This window comes from Myotis lucifugus, unplaced genomic scaffold (genome assembly GCF_000147115.1).
Source record: "Myotis lucifugus unplaced genomic scaffold, Myoluc2.0 scaffold_129, whole genome shotgun sequence".
In the NCBI taxonomy this organism is placed as follows: domain Eukaryota; kingdom Metazoa; phylum Chordata; class Mammalia; order Chiroptera; family Vespertilionidae; genus Myotis; species Myotis lucifugus.
Window position 1 is genome coordinate 2,722,691 of NW_005871177.1, and position 19,806 is coordinate 2,742,496.

Genomic DNA, 19,806 nt, shown 5'->3' on the forward strand with positions numbered 1-19,806 from the left:
CTGGCGCAGGTGGGCAGGGCTGCGAGGACGGTGGGGCTGCGTGAGTGGGCGGGGCCACGCAATTTCACACACTGGGCTTCTAGTATGTATATAACGGTTGATTATCCCAGACTTCTGATTGCATTAGTTTACTATGAAAATCTAAACTAGTCTGCATTTTTATTTTCTCAAACCATTATATTACGTATTCACATTTCCCCCAAAGGACGGCATATTGACATTTTATAATATAACCAAGAAAAACAGTGGCATAAACATTTTTTACTAAATATAGTTTTAAAAATTTACAGGTTCCCATTTTGCTATTTTTACTATTATAAACAATATTGTGCTCATTTGATGATCTTATTGACATAAATTCGTAGAGGTGGAATTGTTGGGTAAAGGATATGCCTGCTTTTAAGATTTTTGATACATAATACCAAATTGCTTCCTGGAAAGATTTATGCATTTATAATTCTACCCCCAGTGTAAGATACTTCAGATTGGCCCACATTTTTGTCATCATTGAGCAATATCATTGCATTTTTTATTAGTCTGAGATAGGGGCAAAGGGATATTTTAAAACTTGTGTATCTTGAGTTTTTAATGAGTTTGATTCGCCCCCCCCCCCATGTCATGGCTTTTAAATTTAGATTTTATTTTTATCAGAGCTATACTTGGTTTAAAGATTCAGCAGTCTGTAAGACTTATTTTGAAAAATAGCTGACTCCATACCCCTTCCTCCTCACTGCCTACTCCCCTAGCTGATTCTTTTTTGTGTTTACTTCCATAGTGCAAGATAACACACATCTATTTCCACTTCCTGCTTCTGCAGCTTTAAACATCATCTATTGGTTTCATGCTTTGGATGGAGGGTTTGGTTCTGTGCTCCCAACCTCTGTACATATATGCACATCCCTTCAACTCTCAGAGAGTTGATGCCTTTAACCCCACCCTTTGTTCTCCTCAGGAATTACCATTTGCTAAGCCTTTGAGGGAAGGGCTTTAAAGAATCCTCTATTGTCATTTCAGTTCCGTTTTAGGAGGAATGGATATGTGTGTTCCATCTGCCATCTTTAATTGGAAGTTCTTTTTCTTCTCTTTAGTCATCACTTCTATAAACTAATTCTTATATGGAGTGAAGACTGTCTGGATTTGAATCTTGGCTTTGCTATTAACTAGCGTTGAGACCTTAGACAAGTTGGTTCAAATCTCTAAACCTAATTTTTTCATCTGTGTAATAGGATTAATAGAATACCTATCTTAGAGGGTTATGAAGTGCTCTTTACAGTAGCATCTGTATCTGGCAGTATCTTATTCTCTACTAGCACTTAGTAAGAGTACAAATATAGTTGTTCCTGCTATTGTTACTCTTGTGAATTTCTTGCTCATAACTTTGACCCAATCTTCCGTTGGAATCAAGGAAGATTTCTTATTGATCAGTGGTACCATTTATGTAATCTGTCATTGGTCTTTTATTTTTATTCATGGTACTTGGTATGCATAGTCATATTCATACTATTTCATGTTATGATCTCTACTTTTGTTATCAGATTTGTGTTTTTGAAAGATACCTAATGGTAATAAAGAAGAGTGTGTGTGTGTGTATTTTCGGAGAGGAGGGTAAAATTGAAGATTATCATAGTATATGGGACATTGATGGGGGGGGAGGGCTTCAGAGGTTAAATAAAGAAATGATTATTTTCATCATGTAAGGGAAATACTCTTTTAAAAAAACTCCTGAAGTATAACTTTTTTTTTTATTAAATTTTTATTGTTCATATTACATTTGTTCCTCTCCCCCCCCCCATAACTCCCCTCCTTCCAGTTCCCGCCCCACCCTCCGCCCTCACTCCCCACCCACTGTCCTCATCCATAGGTGCACGATTTTTGTCCAGTCTCTTCCCGAATCTCACATTCCCCTTTCCCCCCGCAAGAATAGTCAGTCCATTCCCTTTCTATGTCCCTGATTCATTATAATCACCAGTTCATTCTGTACATCAGATTATTTATTTACTTGATTCTTAGATTCACTTGTTGATAGATGCTTGTTTGTTGTTCACAATTTGTATCTTTACCTTTTTCTTCTTCCTCTTCTTAAAGGATACCTTTCAGTATTTCGTATAATACTGGTTTAGTGGTGATGAACTCCTTTAGCTTTTCCTTGTCTGTGAAGCTCTTTATCTGACTTTCAATTCTGAATGATAGCTTTGCTGGATAAAGTAATCTTGGTTGTAGGTTCTTGGTATTCAGCACTTTGAATATTTCTTGCCATTCCCTTCTGGCCTGCAAAGTTTCTGTTGAGAAATCAGCTGACAGTCGTATGGGTATTCCCTTGTAGGTAATTGAGTCTCTTTCTCTTGCTGCTTTTAAGATTCTCTCTTTGTCTTTTGCTCTTGGCATTTTAATGATGATGTGTCTTGGTGTGGTCCTCTTTGGATTCCTTTTGTTTGGGGTTCTCTGCGCTTCTTGGACCTGTAAGTCCATTTCTTTCTCCAGGTGGGGGAAGTTTTCTGCCATTATTTCTTGAAATAGGTTTTCAAAATCTTGCTGTCTCTCATCTTCTGGCACCCCAATAATTCTGATATTATTCCGCTTGAAACTGTCCCAGAGGCTCCTTACACTATCTTCACACTTTCGGATTCTTTTTTCATTTTGCTTTTCCAGTTGGGTGTTTTTTGTCAGATCTTTGGTTTGATTCTTGTGCTCCTCTGGTCTGCTATTGGGTATAATATTCTTTATTTCAGTCCGTGTATGCTTACTTTCTAATTTCTTTATCGTAGCATCGAGGGTCTCATTAGTTTTCGTGAGGCTCTGCTCAAGTTTATAGCAAGCCCTCAAAATTGCGATTCTTAGCTCCATATCCTCCATTTCTGTCATGTTTTTTTGTCTCCGCATCTTTTATGCTTTCTTGGTGCACCCCCTTGTGGTCTTTGTGCGCAGTCTTGTTCTAGCCAAGCCTTAATTGTTGTAGTTAACACTAGAGGGATTTGACCACCAGGCCGACTGGCTGTAGGAATCAGCTGTGTGGAAAACTTCAGTTCTCTGGGGAGGCGCTAGTCCAGCCTTTGCCTGAGGCGATCGGCAAATGGCTCTGCGCAGGGTTTGGGCGGGGCGGGCTCAACAGGGCGGGGGGAGGGAGCAGCTATGGCTGCTCTCAGTCCGTCTCCAGGGGCTCTGCCTCTCTGTCCCCGCAACCGCTGCAAACCTCGGAGGGACCGTAGCCAGACAGTCCCGCTTCTCCTGTTTGAGTCAGGGTCCCTAGAGACTCGCCCGGATCTGTAGCCCAGAGTCTGAGACTCACTCCTGATTGAAAACGACAACCGCGCCCTCAGCCACCAGCCCGCTTTGCGCGTGCACCGCCGCACCACCGTACCTTTAAATTTTCCACACTGCGCCTCCTCTAAGCCTCGTAATGCTGTTGGTTTTCCTTCTAGTTGAAGAGTCTCTCCTCAGCCAGCCTTCCTGTGGTTCTGGGTGATGTCCGTTCCGTCTTTTAGTTGTATTTTTGAAGTGGTTGTTCGAGGCAGCAAACTCCGGTGTTTACCTATGCCGCCATCTTGGTTTCTCCATCATTGATGTTTCTCTCCTGAAGTATAACTTGCTTTAGTTTTCTTTGTGGATGAGTTCCAATAATTTTTAAGAGCCTTGAATGCTCTCTTCATCATCGACCCAAATGGCTTCATCTGAAAACTTAGAGCTTTTACTTTCAGATTCTCCTTTAATACTCATTTCTCTGAAATTAGATCCAAAATTGAATCTTGAGGGATAAGATTTATCATATCCCCTAAGTCAGCGGTTCTCAACTTGTGGGTCGCGACCCCTTTGGGGGTTGAACGACCCTTTCACAGGGGTTGCCTCAGACCATCGGAAAACACATATATAATTACTTATTGTTTTTGTGATTAATCACTATGCTTTAATTATGTTTAATTTGTAACAATGAAAATACATCCTGCATATCAGATATTTACATTACGATTCATAACAGTAGCAAAATTACAGTTATGAAGTAGCAATGAAAATAATTTTATGGTTGGGGGTCACCACAAGATGAGGAACTGTATTAAAGGGTCGTGACATTAGGAAGGTTGAGAACCACTGCCCTAAGTTAATGCTATGTTAACAAAGTTGCTTTTTTTTTCAATATTATACATAATATTGAAATGATATATATGTTGATATTTTAAGGTTGTAGTTACAGACACTTAACTCATCCTTTTAAGTTTATTTGATTTTTGCTGATTTGTCATCTTAGGCAGTATGGATTTCTTCTATTTGTATCTGTTTTATCAGTTTTATAATTAATTAACTTTATGATTCCTTAAATAATAGTTCATCTAAATTTGATCTCTCCACAGATTCTGACCAGGATGTAGCACTCAAACTTGCCCAGGAGCGAGCTGAAATAGTTGCTAAATATGACAGAGTAAGTATTCATATTTACTCTTTGAGTAAGTTTTATTAATAAAAACAACATATAAATAGAAAAGGATTTGCTTTTTGGAGCACTTAAATTACAGAACCAGTTTGTTTACTTCATGTGACCATTGAGGTCATCCTTCTCTGACTTCATCTCCAAATGTTCTCTCCTCCCTTCCCTCTGCACCAACCTCTCCAAATTCTTGCTGCTTTCTAATACACCAGGCTTGCTTCTCACTCAGGGCCTTTGCATTGGCTATTTCTTCTGCTGAGAACACACAGATCCTGACCATGCTCATGCCTCTTTCACCTTACCTCTTTCAGACATCACCCAGATGCTACCTTAGTGAAATCACTGACCACATTGTTTAAAACCCTCTATATTCCGTATCCCCTTTTCTTATTTACTTTTCACCATAGCACTTATTATATCCTATCTAATAATATACAAACATGGTAATTAACCGTACCTCTGACACGCTTCCCATTGGCTAATCAGGGTGATATGCAAATTAACTGCCAACCAAGATGGCGGCCAGTAGCCAGGCAGCTGAAGCGAACAGGAGGCTTGCTTGCTCCAGTGATGGAGGAAGACAAGGTTCCCCGCCTGCCGCTGCCAGCCTCTGAGCTGCAGTCTAAGAAACCATGTTGCAATTATAGAAGCTAAACAAACCCCAGAAACCTGCTTTCAGCCAGCCGGGCCTCAGAGATGGAGTTGCAACAGTGTTTCAATTATAGAAGCCAAACAAACCCAGATACCTGCTTTCAGCAGCCGAGGTCTCAGAGCTGGAGCCGAGCCTCAGAGCTAAAGCCGGCTCTCAGCTCCAGTGACAGCTATAGAAGGTAAATAAATCCCAGAATAAAAAAGAAAAAAGAAAAAAAGGAGAGGTTGGGAGCTTCAGTCACTGGCCAGCCTGAAAACGGCCCTCAGCCCCTCACCCCCTCACCCAGACTGCCAGGCACCCCAGTGGGGACCCCCACCCTGAAGCTTGTGTGACCAGCTGCAAACAGCCATCATCCCCTCATCCAGGCTGGCCAGGCACCCCAGTGGGGACCCCCACCCTGATCCAGGACACCCTTCAGGGCAAACCAGCCGGCCTCCACCCATGTACCAGGCCTCTATCCTATATAGTAAAAGGGTAATATGCAAACTGACCCTAACAGCAGAAGGACTGGGAATGACTGGTCACTATGACACACACTGACCACCAGGGGGCAGACGCTCAATGCAGGAGCTGCCCTCTGGTGGTCAGTGAGCTCTCACATGGGAGGAGCTCTGCTCAGCCACAAGTCAGGCTGATGGCTGCCAGTACAGCGGTGGTGGTGGGAGCCTCTCCTCTTCCTCAGCAGCGCTAAGGATGTCCGACTGCAGTTTAGGCCTGCTCCCTGCTGGCAAGTGGACATCCCCCGAGGGCTGCCGGGCTGCCAGAGGGATGTCTGATTGCCATCTTAGGCTCAATCCCCTGGGGAGTGGGCCTAAGCTAGCAGGTGGTCATCCCCTGAGGGGTCCCAGACTGTGAGAGGGCACAGGCCGGGCTGAGGGACCCCTTCCTCCCCCCCGAGTGCACAAATTTTTGTGCACCGGGCCTCTAGCCTACACTAGTAAAAGAGAAACACGCAAATTGGTGTCACTCTGCTACGCCCACCAGCCAATCAGAATGAGTATGCAAATTAACCCATCAAAGATGGTGGTTAATTTGCATATGCGGGCCCGGAGCGAAGACTGAAGATGACTGAAGACTGAAGAGGCTTGGCTTCTCCACTGCAGCCTGAGCGGAGAAGCCAAACCTTGCTGTGGTCCAAGCGGAGAATCCAAGCCTTGCTGCTGCAGCCCGAGAGGAGAAGCCAAGCCTCGCTGTGTCCGCTGCAGCTGGACCAAAGGCCTGGGTCCTGGGTGTCGGAGGAAAACCAGTGCTGGCAGCCAGGGGAAGGAAGGCCTATTGCGCTAATCTTCGTGCCACGGGCCTCTAGTATATTATACTTACTTTGTTTGTTGTGTGCTCACATACAACATTGGTATAGACAGCTACATTTGGGGTTCCTGCATCAACAATGCTAGTTAACACTACGGTGTCGGGTGAATTTCCCGCCAAAATATAAGATGGCGCGTTAAAATGCCTATATCTTTTGAAGTATGGGTTCGATTGAAATGAAATATTTGGTAATACGCAATTACAATCGGCCCGAGTTTACACGTTTCCCGCACTCCACCGCAAATCTATATGAACCGAGTTTAAGACGGCTCCCGCGGAGTACGCGCAATTCACGCGAGCCGACTTAACTCGTTTCCCGCAACCCAAGTGTTAACAGCTTCAAGAATGAGAAAGCAGTGGCTGAGGACAAAGTTATGGCCACACCAACAGTGAAGAGATACTGTGAAAAAGCCACCAAAAAAGAGTTGGAAAGGCATGAGGAGAACCAGGAGAGGTAGTGCCATGGAGGCTGAGGAGTAAGGAGTGAGCAACACTGCTAACTGCTTTGAAAAACTCCCTTAGAAGAGTGTCCACTGTTTTTAACAGTGGGAGATTATTTATGACTTTGGCAGGAATAACTCCTGGGCTGATGTATCTGTAAGTAAAGAAGTAGAGAGACAAGGTGGATAGCCCACTCTAGTGAGAAGTTTGGATGAAAAGACAAGAAATACTTTTTTTCCTAAGACAGGTTCACTCTAAAATTTTAAAGTTTGATGGCTCATTCTTGAGTGACTTTCGTATCCTCTGCTGCTCCCTCCTTTCCCAGTATTTACAGGAACCCAAGTCTGATTAAAACTTAGTAACATGTGCTCTGGCTAGTGTGTTCAGTGGTTAGAGTGTGGGCCCATGTACTGAAGAGTTCAATTTCTAGTCAAGGTCATATACCTCGGTCCCAGGTTTGATCCTTGGTCCCTGTCGGGGCATGTACAGGAGGCAACCAATCGATGTTTCTCTCTCACATCAGTGTTTTGTCTCTCTCTCTCTCTCTCTCTCTCTCTCTCTCTCTCTCTCTCTCACCTCCCTCCATCCCTCCCTCCCACCACTTTCTCTAAAAAGCAATGGAAAAATATCCTTGGTGAGGATTAACAAAAAAACAACAAAAAAAGCTTAGTTACATGTTAGCTACATATAGTATTTTCCAAAGTTTGTAACTAGAAAATAGTGATTATATTGCGTGTGTGTATGTGTGTGTGTGTGTGTGTGTGTGTATATATATATATATATATATATATATATATATTTAAAGTTAAGTGGATAGTGCCTCATTTCTAGCTCTTACTGTTAATACATAAAAAAAAGAACTCCTTGATTTTGGTCTTTTTTTTGAAAAATTACTCAGGTTTATAGATTTCTAATAACACCCTTCTTTGTTCACAATTATAGGGACGAGAAGGTGCAGAGATTGAACCTTGGGAAGATGCTGATTACCTTGTTTACAAAGTCACGGATAGATTTGGCTTTTTACAGTAAGTTGCATAGATTGAAAGCTAATCTTTTTATTATGATGCTTTTGCGGACACCTGTTATATTTTATTTATTTTTACTAGCACTGTTGTGAATAAGATTCCAAGACTGGTCCTGCAACATGCTTTTTGTTATTGCATTCCTGGCATTTTTAACCTCTATCATTGAAATTCAACTATTTTGTAAGAATACAATCTTTATCACTATTTGTTACATTTTAGTAAGAACGTTTAGTGCAATAAATGAGTTGGATTAATACTTTTATCAGAATTAAATGGAAATTAATAAAAATTTGTATTTCAAAAATAATTATAAAACATTTTATTTTATAGAAATGCATTTTAAGAATAATTAGCTATTAGAACTTTAGTGTTATGCAGCCTGAAATTGAGCAATGAAAAAAATATGCCATTGATCTTCCTTATAGTTGTATTCATGTTAATGTATTCATGTTATTGCTTCTCAAAAAAATTTTTTTAATATACTTTTAATTGATTTCATAGAGAGGAAGGAAGTTGGATAGAGAGATAGAAACATCAATGATGAGAATCATTGATCATCTGCCTCCTGCACACCCCTTACTGGGGATCGAGCCCACAGCCTGGGCACGTGCCCTGACCTGGAATCGAATCTTGACCTCCTGGTTCTTAGGTTGACGTTGAGCCATACCAGCTAGGCATTTGCTTCTCAAAATTAATTCCATTCATCCTGAATATCCTATCTAATAAAAGAGAAACATGGTAATTAGCTGTATAACCGCTACCATTCCCATTGGCTAATCACTGAGATATGCAAATTAACTGCCAACAAAGATGGCGGCTAATTTGCATACTGCAGGCAGGATGGGACAGCGCCATCCTGCCTGCCCCTCCGCCATCCAGGCCTACTATCTGTGACCTGGATGGCGGGCGACCCGTATGCGACCCGACCCAGGGCTGGCGGGCGTGACCGCAGCGGTCCGCCCGCAGTTGCCGCCCCCCAACCCGCTCTCCCGAGGCAGATCGGGTCTGGCGGGTGGCTGTCCGCCCGCAGTCACTGCCCCCCAACCCGCTCTCCCACCGGGACATCGGGGCTGGCTGCAATTCACCACCAGTCATGCCCCCAAGCGGCCCTCCAGTGTTTGACCCAGGCTTCTGGGGACAGTGTGGCTGTCACCCCAGCTTCCTCATCACAGCTGAGGAAAGGGCAAATAGCAATATTAAAATATTTCCTCTAATTAATTCCCTTTCAATGTGCACGAATTTCGTGCACCGGGCCACTAGTATTATATAAAGAGTTGACAGCGCTCTAAACCAGCGGTTCTCAACCTGTGGGTCGCGACCCCTTTGGCGGTCAAATGACCCTTTCACAGGGGTCGCCTAAGACCATCCTGCATATCAGATATTTACATTACAATTCATAACTAACAAAATTACAGTTATGAAGTAGCAACGAAAATAATTTTATGGTTGGGGTCACAACCTGAGGAACTGTATTTTAAAGGGCCAGAAGGTTGAGAACCACTGGTCTAGACCATTACAAAATAGAGTGGTTAAAAGGATTCTGACTCTTAGAAACATCCTGCTAATGATGTGAATCTGCCTGTTCTGATTCTGGCATTGTCTAGTCAGGTTCCCATAGACTGGACACTTCTCTTCATTTCTGTGGTGTGTTTGGTTCCATACAGTTCAGTGATTAACTTCTCATTCAGATGTATTTTTTCAGTCTTGTTTATTATAAATAGGAAGAAGCCAGATATTTTTATTTTATGATATATGATTAAATGTTGAAGGAAAAATACAGTTTTTTGTATAGTTCATAGCAGGAACTTATAGTACTCAGAACTTGTTCTCTCCTTCTGTTTAGTCTTCATGCATTTAGACAGTATTTGGTTGTCTAATGTTTTTCTCAGAAAAAAAATAAGCAAATAGATAAACAGAACAGTTCTGAAAGTTAGAGAATATATGCTTTTCTTGTGTCTTCACTGGCTCAGTTAACCATTTCATACCTCATATAAAACTACTCTGTATGCTGACAGTGTCGTGGAAGCTTTAAAGACATAAAATGATAGAATACTCCATAAAGGTCTGGACAAATATCAGGTGTTGTTATTATATTTAAAGACATGACATTAGCAGACCCAAAATGTTCTCCTGAGTAGTTATAATTAGAAGACTTTGAATTTCAGCAGAGTAACAGAGCAGAATTTAACTATGATGAAAATACTGTTCTTAAATTAACCCTCCACTTCCACTTTTTGTTTTTTTTTAAGTAAATCAAGGTTGGCCACCAGTGTGGCAGGAAATGATTACACATTTGTGTGGGTTAACAGGCAGATCTGAGGTATGTGAGGGAGTTTTGAAGGACAAATTGATCATTTAGCGTGGTCAAGATCAGTGGGTCCCAAATTGCCTGCACATTAGAGTCAGCTGGGAACTGTTTATTTTTTAAAAATAGATTTCTGGGGTCTATCCCATATTTTGTTTTAGCAGGTGGAATACAACTCAGCTGATTTTGACCTCCTCTGATGGGAGTGAACCACTCTAAGAGATGGTTTAATCATAAAATGGTCTAATATAGTACAAAATACATATGAAAAACCTGTGAATTCCCGGAAAGGGTCTAGTAATTACCTAAATTCTCTTTTCTCATTGCTGTGAACATCTTGAGTGAGTTTCTGGCCTGTACTTGGCAGTCTAAAAATCGCGCTCAGTTATTTTGTTGTTGTTTTTTTCTCTGTGCTGCGGTCCATTTGGCACTAGTGGAGAAAAAGTCAGTCAATAATCTGTCTTAATAATATTAGTTAATATATATTGAGCCCTTACTGTGTAACAGGTACTGTTTTATGCTCTTTTCATGGATTAACTAATTTATTCTCTCAAAAAACTGTGAGATAGGTACTCTTTTCATCATTTTTTTCAGATGAAAATGAAGCACAAAGAGGTCATGCAGCTTGCCCAAGTCGTGCTGACAGTGTCAGATCTGGGTTGTGGGCCTTGGCAGTCCTATAGCAGAGCCTGTGTTCTGAACTTCTGCATTGCACTGTCTTTTCTGCTCTCCTGTGTTTTTAATAAGAGAAACCTAGTAGAAGGCTTTGAAATGCCTAGAAAGAAAAAAAGGGTGCCTAAGAGAGGGATACTGTTTGAACTGATCACATGTACTGAGGTATGCTCAGATAGCTAAGCTCCTCACTTCTTTAAAAAACAAAGCCAGTTGATACGAGTTCTCATACTGACATAGTAATTTTTTAAAAATTTACTCTATGATGCAGTTCCAAGGCAGGCAGCAGAAATGAAAATAATGAAGCATAGAAATGGATTTTAATGTAATGTTAGACTTTATTAAATTTCACTGAAGTCATTGATTTTTGTTACAATGTCTAATTTCAGTAAAACGCTTTCTGCAGAGGTCGCTGCTGGTGGCTTTTATTGCTGTCACTGTGGACTGGAGTTTTTTGAGTGCTATTGAATAAAGTCACATGGCCTAGGCGTTTAGATATTGCTTCCTGTCACAACTTGATCAAAAGAGCATTTCTTTCTGCTGTCTTAGTTCTTTGAAATTTTTGATTGGTTCTCTAATGAAATTGGGTTTTAAGTGTCGATGTCAATACACTGCAATAGCAAAAACTAACTTTGTAGCCTTCTCTGAAGGCTGCTGACTTCGTATCTAATTATAGTTATAGTAAGTTAAATTACTTGTTATGATATGTGGGGAAGGATGACAGTAATTAACAAATGCAGTACAGGAATAACTTGGTTTTATAAAAGATTTCACAATAAATATGAAAACTGTTGCCAAACCAGCTTGGCTTGATGCTGGAACAAGAATATCTTTGTTAAGTACTCAGAAATGGGGTGCTATCCCCAGTCTGTATGCTGTGACTGCATTGCATCTGAGAGTGGAGAAATTGAGCTTGTTTAAAAAGAGAACTTTCAACATTTTTATCAAAAATAGCCAGTGCTACTCTGCTCACAAAGAATGCTTGGTATTTGGATAATGATAGATAATGTTTTTAGGTCACAAGTTATTAATAGAAGAATTAGAAGGAAAATGTACCAAAAATAAAGATAAAATTAATACCAAGCTTCAGGTTTTCAACTAGTTATCAAAATGTACTAGCATACATTTATAAAATTTAACTGATTGTAGTTTATGATGTCTATATAAATACTGGAAAGCCAGAATAAAGGTTTTTTTTTTAATATATTTTATTGATTTTTTACAGAGAGGAAGGGAGAGAGATAGAGAGTTAGAAACATCGATGAGAGAGAAACATCGATCAGCTGCCTCCTGCACATCTCCTACTGGGGATATGCCCACAACCAAGGTACATGCCCTTGACCGGAATCGAACCTGGGACCTTTCAGTCCGCAGGCTGATGCTCTATCCACTGAGCCAAACCGGTTTCGGCAAGGTGTTTTTGTTTTTAAAAAAATATCTCTCTTGATGACAAGGGCTTAAGAACTCTTTCTACTCAACTAATAATTTTGACTGGAATAAGTCTACTACAAAAATAGAAAAAACATTTAGTCAGTATATTCAGCTTAACTGATTCTAACAAGTTAAATTTTAAGTTTCCAAATGAAAGTTTATTTCAAGTTATAGAAATGCTCTGAACTATTGAAAAATTACAGACACATATATTCTAATTAGTAATTCTGTATTTAATAGCAGATGAAAAGATAGATCCAGTTAAAGTTCCTCTCTTTCCAGGGGTGACTATGTTGTTGCTGTTTTTACTTACTGTGTTTCTGTGAGGCATAGCTTCTTACTGTCAGCTTGGTGTTTTCTTTGAGCAGCTTCTAGGTGCTTCTTTCCCTTAGCAGCGATTCTCAACCTGTGGGTCACGACCCCTTTGGGGGTCGAACGACCCTTTCACAGGGGTCCCCTAAGACCATTGGAAAACACATATATAATTACATGTTATTTTTGTGATTAATCACTATGCTTTAATTATGTTCAATTTGTAACAATGAAAATACATCCTGCATGTCAGATATTTACATTACGATTCATAACAGTAGCAAAATTACAGTTATGAAGTAGCAACGAAAATAATTTTATGGTTGGGGGTCACCACAAGATGAGGAACTGTATTAAAGGGTCGCGGAATTAGGAAGGTTGAGAACCACTGCCTTAGAGCATAAACCTTTGTTTACATCACTTCTTTAAAAATGAAGCCAATTGATACGAATTCTCATACTGACACTAATTTTTTTTTAATTTACTTGATATGTCTTAAAAACATATTTTTTAAGAACAAGCAGGGGGAGGCAATAATTTTCTGTAAAGAGCCAGGTATGAAATATTTTTGGCTTTATGGACTCTTTGTCACAGTTATTCAACTCTACCATTGTAGCATGAAAACAACCACAGACAGTACATAAATGAATGAGTGTGTCAGTGTTCTAATAAGTCTTCATTTACAAAAACAGGCAGTGGGCCGAATTTGATCTATGCCTGTAGTTTGCTGACCTAAGGAATAGTCCACTCACCCAGATTTTGGTCCTTTTTTTTTCTACTTGAAGGATATTTAGGTGACAAGGTAAAGATGCTCACATGCATGCAGGCATGCATTCATCCTCCCCTTCATGTATTCATTCAGCAATATTTGTGTGTTCCTTTAATATGTCAGCACCTGTGCCTGAGGTTGGTGCAGTGCTTTACATGTATATCTAGACACTCTGTGTAGCTGTTGGTAAGGCAGTATTCCCCTGCTTTCTCCTTGGGAGGCTGTGAAAATCAATGTATGCCACTACAGAGATTTGAGGAGGAATTGTTTTTTGGAGATGAGTGTTGTACACACAGCAGATTTTGTATAAAAGCTTTTAAGTATGGAGCAATAATGCATGAAAATCCATGTGGATTGATCAAATTCTTGAGCTCTGTCATCCATCTATGAATTCTAAAGGCTTATTACAAAATTCAACATCCATTCATGAAAAAATTCTCAAAATGGGTAGAGGGGACTGTATCTCAACATAATAAAGGCCATATGTGACAAATCCACAGCTGAGATCATTCTCAGTGGGGGAAAACCGAAAGCTTTTCCTCTAAAATCAAATGCCCACTCTCACTAATTCTTTTCAATATAGGACTGAAAGTCCTAGCCAGATCAAAAAGGCAAGAGAAAAAAAAAGGCATTCACATCAGAAGGGAAGAAATAAAACTGTCTCTATTTGCAGATAATATGATCTTATATATAGAAAAGCCTAAAGACTCCACCAAAAAAACAACAAACAAAAACCTGTTAACTGATAAGCAAATTCAGTAAAGTTGCAGGATACAAACTCAAAATACAAAAAATTAGTTGCATTTCTATATACCACTAACAAACTATCAGAAACAGAAATTAAGAGAACAATTCTATTTACAGTTACATCAAAAAGAATAAAATATCTAGGAATCAATTTAGCCAAGGAGGTAATAGATTGTACTCTGAAAACTGTAAGACATTGATGAAAGAAATGGAAGAAGATACAAATGAGTGCAATGATATTCTATACTCATGGATTAGAAGAATTAACATTGTTAAAATGTCCATTCTACCTAAAGCAATACACAGATTTAATGCTGTCCCTATCAAAATTCCAATGGCTTGTCTTACAGAAATAGAATAAACAATTACAAAATTTTTATATAATCACAGAAGACCCCAAATTACCAAAGCAATTTTGCACAAGAACAAGGCTGTAGGCATTACACTTCCTGATTTCAAACTGTATTACAAAGTTATCATAATCAAAACATTATGGTATTGGTATAAAAACAGACACATAGATCAATTGAACAGAATAGAGTGCCCAGAAATAAACCTACATATTAATATATGACAAAGGAGGCAAGAATATGCAATGGGGAAAGAGTAGTCTCTTCAGTAAATGATGTTGGGGCCCTGGCTGGTGTGGCTCAGTTGGTTGGGCATCGTCCCATGCACCAGGAGGTTGCAGGTTCAATTTCTGGTCAAGGACATATGTCTGGGGGTTGGGGATAATGGGTGAAGGTGTTCAATAAGTATAAACTTTTAGTTATAAGTAAGTCCTGAGGATGCAATATACAGCATAGTGACTATAGTTAACAATACTGTATTGTATATTATAGATCTTAAAAGTTCTCATCATAAGGAAAAGAAATCTGTAAGCATGGTTGCTGATGGATGTTAACTAAACCTAATATAATCATTTGCAGTATATATACATACATCAAATCCTTATGTTATAGCCTAAAAGGAGCACATTGTTATATGTCAATTGTGTCTTAATTTTTAAATAAATAAAATTTAAAATGAACATTAAAAAATGTTTGGATAGTAGGAGTTCAGTAACTGGGTATCATGATATGGGGAGTGGATAGGCAACCAGATCCTGGTGGGGTTGCCACAGGGAAATTATGTGAAATATTTGGTTAATTGGAAATCTAAGACCAGGTTTGTGTACTCCTGGATTTTGTCTCAGGCTGACTGTGGTTACATGTATACTAGAGACCCGGTGCACGAATTTTGTGCGGGGGGAGGGGGGGGGAGGTGTCGGTCCCTCAGCCCAGCCTCGCCCTCTTGCAACCTGGGACCCCTCGGGGAATGTTTACCTGCTGGTTTACGGGCTTAAACTGTCAGTCGGACATCCCTCTCACAATCCAGGACACTGCATTCACTAGTGAACATACTTTTCATACAGGTGAAAGGCATCTTGCTGTTTTATGGCAGGTCCTTTTTTTGGCCCTGATTATAAAAAGTAGTACATAACATGATCCTTCTGAGGCAGTAGTACCATTTTCCCCATCTTATGGGTGGAAAAATTGAAGCAGAGAGAAATTAAGTAATTGACTTTGTCACACAGTTATAAGTGTCAGAATCAGGGCTGACCACAAAATGTGCAAGCCAGAGTCCATGCATGTCATCGCTGCATCATCCTGTTTTTTTCAGTGTTAGAGTAGCCTTGCCAGGTTTTAATTTTTAAATCTAAGAGACTGCTCCCAATATATACGGTAGGGTCCCTAGGCCTGGACGGCAATCAGGGCCAGTCTGTGGGGTGGCTGGCTGGGCAGTCGGGGTGCCCCTGCTGGCACCCACCTTGGCTTGCCTGGCACCACCTGCTCACTACCCCCTCTCCCCCCTGCCAACCGGTCATTCGTAGATCGTTCTGCTATTCGGTCGATTTGCATATTAGGGTTTTATATAGATAGATTCTGGCATTCCTTCCTCCCAGAGTTTCAATAGCATGATTTGAGGTTAAGGTGGAGTGGGGTGCTATGCGAAGTCCTGTCTCATCTTGAATTTCACAAAGCAGTTAGTTTTGTAGGACCTGCCCAACACAGGCCATGTAGCCTGAGCAGATGATCAGCATCATTCCACAGACAAGTGCAAAACTTGGTTCTGATTCAGGTCTGTCGGTCTTGTTTAGTAAATAGGAGGATACCAAAGAAGTTCACCCAGCAACTTCAAAAAACTTCTCCTGTGATAGGCAGCCATAGGTAGCACTTCTTTTGCAGTTTGGAATGTTCAAGTAAACAGTTGTCAGGATCAGCTCAAATCAGCTGTACAAAAGGTTGGTCTTGCCCAGGGCAGTCCACTTACCCCAGAAATACCATTCAAGGTGTCACTGCTGACCTAATTACCTAGGAAGCACATTCCAGTGGTGTCAACAAGTCCTTTCCTATCAGTAAATGAAGAATGGATATGTACACTTTTAAACCAGAAGTTATATCTTAATTTTAACTTACTGGGTTAGATAATGCTGAACATCTCTACATGAGGCTAAGTGTGACTAAGTGAAAATGTTAGTTTCCATATCTGTGAAATGAGGGTTTGGACTATCTCTCTATTCAACTATTACACCTTTTTGTCAGTTCCATGGCTGTAACTTAATGGTTCACCTAAGGACTCTAGTCATCAGGATAGCAAAACTCTTTGCTACTCTGAAATACTGGACTCTTGAATACGAATGCATTGCACTCTGCAAAGTGGTATTATGTGATCTCAAGAGAAACTGAGGCAAGAATGTGTACATATGATTGCCAAAACATAAATTCTACCGAGATAGCAACTTGAAGCACATAACTTTGTTTATAGATAGCAAATTGTTTTTATGTTACTTACAGTGATATAAGAGTCCCAGAATATTTTATATTAGAGGTGATATCACAAAATTACTTTCAGAAAAGTGAAATTTATCTGATATTGTATGTTAAAAGTTAACATTTTCACAAATGAAGATTTTCTTATTTACTGAATAAAAGGTGAAGTTTGCTTTTTAATTCATAAATTTGTTGGAGGCAGTTTTATTTCCGTATACTAATTTTTTAAAATATATTTTATTGATTTTTTTACAGAGAGGAAGGGAGAGGGATAGAGAGTTAGAAACATCAATGAGAGAGAAACATTGATCAGCTGCCTCCTGCACACCCCCTACTGGGGATGTGCCCGCAACCAAGGTACATGCCCTTGACCGGAATCGAACCTGAGACCCTTCAGTCTGCAGGCTCTATCCACTGAGCCAAACTGGTTAGGGCAGGGGTGGGCAAACTTTTTGACTCGAGGGCCACAATGGGTTCTTAAACTGGACTGGAGGGCCGGAACAAAAGCATGGATGGAGTGTTTGTGTGAACTAATATAAATTCAAAGTAAACATCATTACATAAAAGGGTCCGGTCTTTTTTGTTTTGTTTTGTTTTATTCATTTCAAACGGGCCGGATCCGGCCCGCGGGCCATAGTTTGCCCACAGCTAGGTTAGGGCAATATACTAATTTTTTAAGCAATCATTTATTATAGGCATGGTTTGAGCCAGAGAATGAAGGTTGGCGAACTATAGCATGAAACTGAGTAATTGAATTTTTAATTTTATTTAATTTTAATTCACATTTAAAATTAAATAGCCACATGCGCCTAGCGATTACTTTATTGGATAGTGCAGGTCTAGAAATGTGAAGATAAGGGGCACTGTGGTTACACATAGCTACTTGTTTTATAAGGAATTAGGTGGAATGGGAGCTATGTAATGTTTGTAATCACAATTGATTGTTGTACATCATGTGTACCTATTGGTTTATAATTTTTTCAAAGTTTGTTGCGACTATTTGACATTTACTGTTTTTTTTTCTCTGCAGTGAAGAGGAGCTCCCATATCATAATGCAGCAGTGGACCGGGTAAGACCAGCTCTGCATTTACTGACCATTACTGGTGAATTGGGTTTATCAGAGGAATAAAATCTACCACCTTCCTGATTCTGAATGCCATGTTATATAGAAGTGGGGCAGTCATTGTGAAAATTTGACCCTAAGTATCTACACTAATAAAAGAGAAACATGCAAATTGGTGTCACTCCGCTACCCTTCCGATTGGCTAATCAGGGAGATATGCAAATTAACTGCCAGCCAAGATGGCGGCCTGCAGCCAGGCAGCTGAAGGGAACAGGGAGGGTTGCTTGCTTCAGTTACAGAGGACTCCAATGTTCCCCGTCTGACTTGCCGGCCTCTCAGCTGCAACTCTAAGCAACTATGTTGCAAATATAGAAGCTAAACAAAACCCCAGAAACCTGCTTTACTCAGCCGGGCTTCAGCCAGCTGGACCGCAACATTGTATCAAATACAGAAGGTAAACAAAGGCCAGAAAGCTCCTTTCAGCAGCCGAGGCCTCAGAGCTAAAGCTGGCCCAGAATAAAAAAAAAAGAAAGAAAAAAAGGAGCGGCTGGGACCTTCAGTCACCCGCCAGCCTGAAAACGGCCCTCAGCCCCTCAGCCAGCCTGGCCAGGCACCCCAGTGGGGACTCCCACCCTGATCCAGGACACCCTTCAGGGCAAACCAGCAGCCCCCACCCGTGCACCAGGCCTCTATTCTATATAGTAAAAGGGTAATATGCCTCCCGGCACCGGGATCAGCGGAGCAGTGAGGCTCCTGGCACCGGGATCAGCGTGACAGGGGGCAGCGCCCAAACCCCCTGATCGGCCCTGCCTGTGCGTGACAGGGGGTGGCGCTGCAACTTCCCTATCGACCCTGCCTTGAGTGTGACGGGGCGGTGCCCCAACGACCCAATTGGCCCTACCCTGAGCGTGACTAGGGGTGGCATCGCAACCTCCCGATACGCCCTGCTCTGTGCATGACAGGGGGCGGCGACCCAACTCCCCAATCGGCCCTGCTCTGAGCCCGACCAGGGGCTGCACCTAGGGATTGGGCCTGCCCTCTGCCACCCGGGAGCGGGCCTAAGCCAGCAGGTCATTATCTCCTGAGGGGTCCCAGACTGCGAGAGGGCACAGGCCGGGCTGAGGGACCCACTCTCCCCCCCAAGTGCACAAATTTTTGTGCACCGGGCCTCTAATATCACTATAAAAAAGTAATTAAACTAATGGTGAAATGATTTCAGGAGATTGCTGGAACTTCTGATAGATATTTGAATAAAGGAAAGGCAACAGTAAAGATTTGCATTCTAGCCGTGGCCGGTTTGGCTCAGTGGATAGAGCGTCGGCCTGCGGACTGGAAGGTCCCGGGTTCGATTCCGGTCAAGGGCATGTACCTTGGTTTCGGGCACATCCCCAGTCGGAAGTGTGCAGGAGGCGGCTGATCGATGTTTCTCTCTCATCGATGTTTCTAACTCTCTATCTCTCTTCCTTCCTCTCTGTAAAAAATCAATAAAATATATTTTAAAAAAAAGATTTGTAGTTCTCACTCTAGGAGTGCTTCCTAATGCAGAGCCTTTAGAGAACACAGTTGCTTAGGACCCACCTCATTCGTCAAGTCAAACTCTGGGCAGGAGGCTGGCAGGTAATTTGTAAAAAGTTTCCCAAGGGATTCTCATGTATTCTGTGGCTGAGGGAGCACTATTCTAAAACAGTAGCTCTTTGGAACATCACTGTCCCATGAGGTTTTTTTGTTGTTTAAAAAAAAATATATATATATATATACATCGATTTCAGAGAAGGGAGAGGGAGAGAGAGATAAAAACATCAATGATGAAAGAGAATCATTGATCGGCTGCCTCCTGCACACCCCCAGTG

At 41.1% G+C, this 19,806-nt stretch overlaps 1 protein-coding gene across 3 annotated transcripts in view; it reads left to right on the forward strand.

Annotated features, from left to right (window-relative positions):
- USP6NL (USP6 N-terminal like) overlaps positions 1–19,806 on the forward strand; it is a 173,841-nt gene that overhangs the window by 89,099 nt on the left and 64,936 nt on the right. For all 3 annotated transcript variants that reach the window (XM_014460336.2, XM_023758392.1, XM_006094102.3), the window contains 3 exons: positions 4,344–4,411; positions 7,761–7,843; positions 17,923–17,962. In XM_014460336.2, coding sequence (XP_014315822.1) covers positions 4,344–4,411; positions 7,761–7,843; positions 17,923–17,962 — 191 coding nt within the window. The remainder of the gene's footprint in view (positions 1–4,343; positions 4,412–7,760; positions 7,844–17,922; positions 17,963–19,806) is intronic.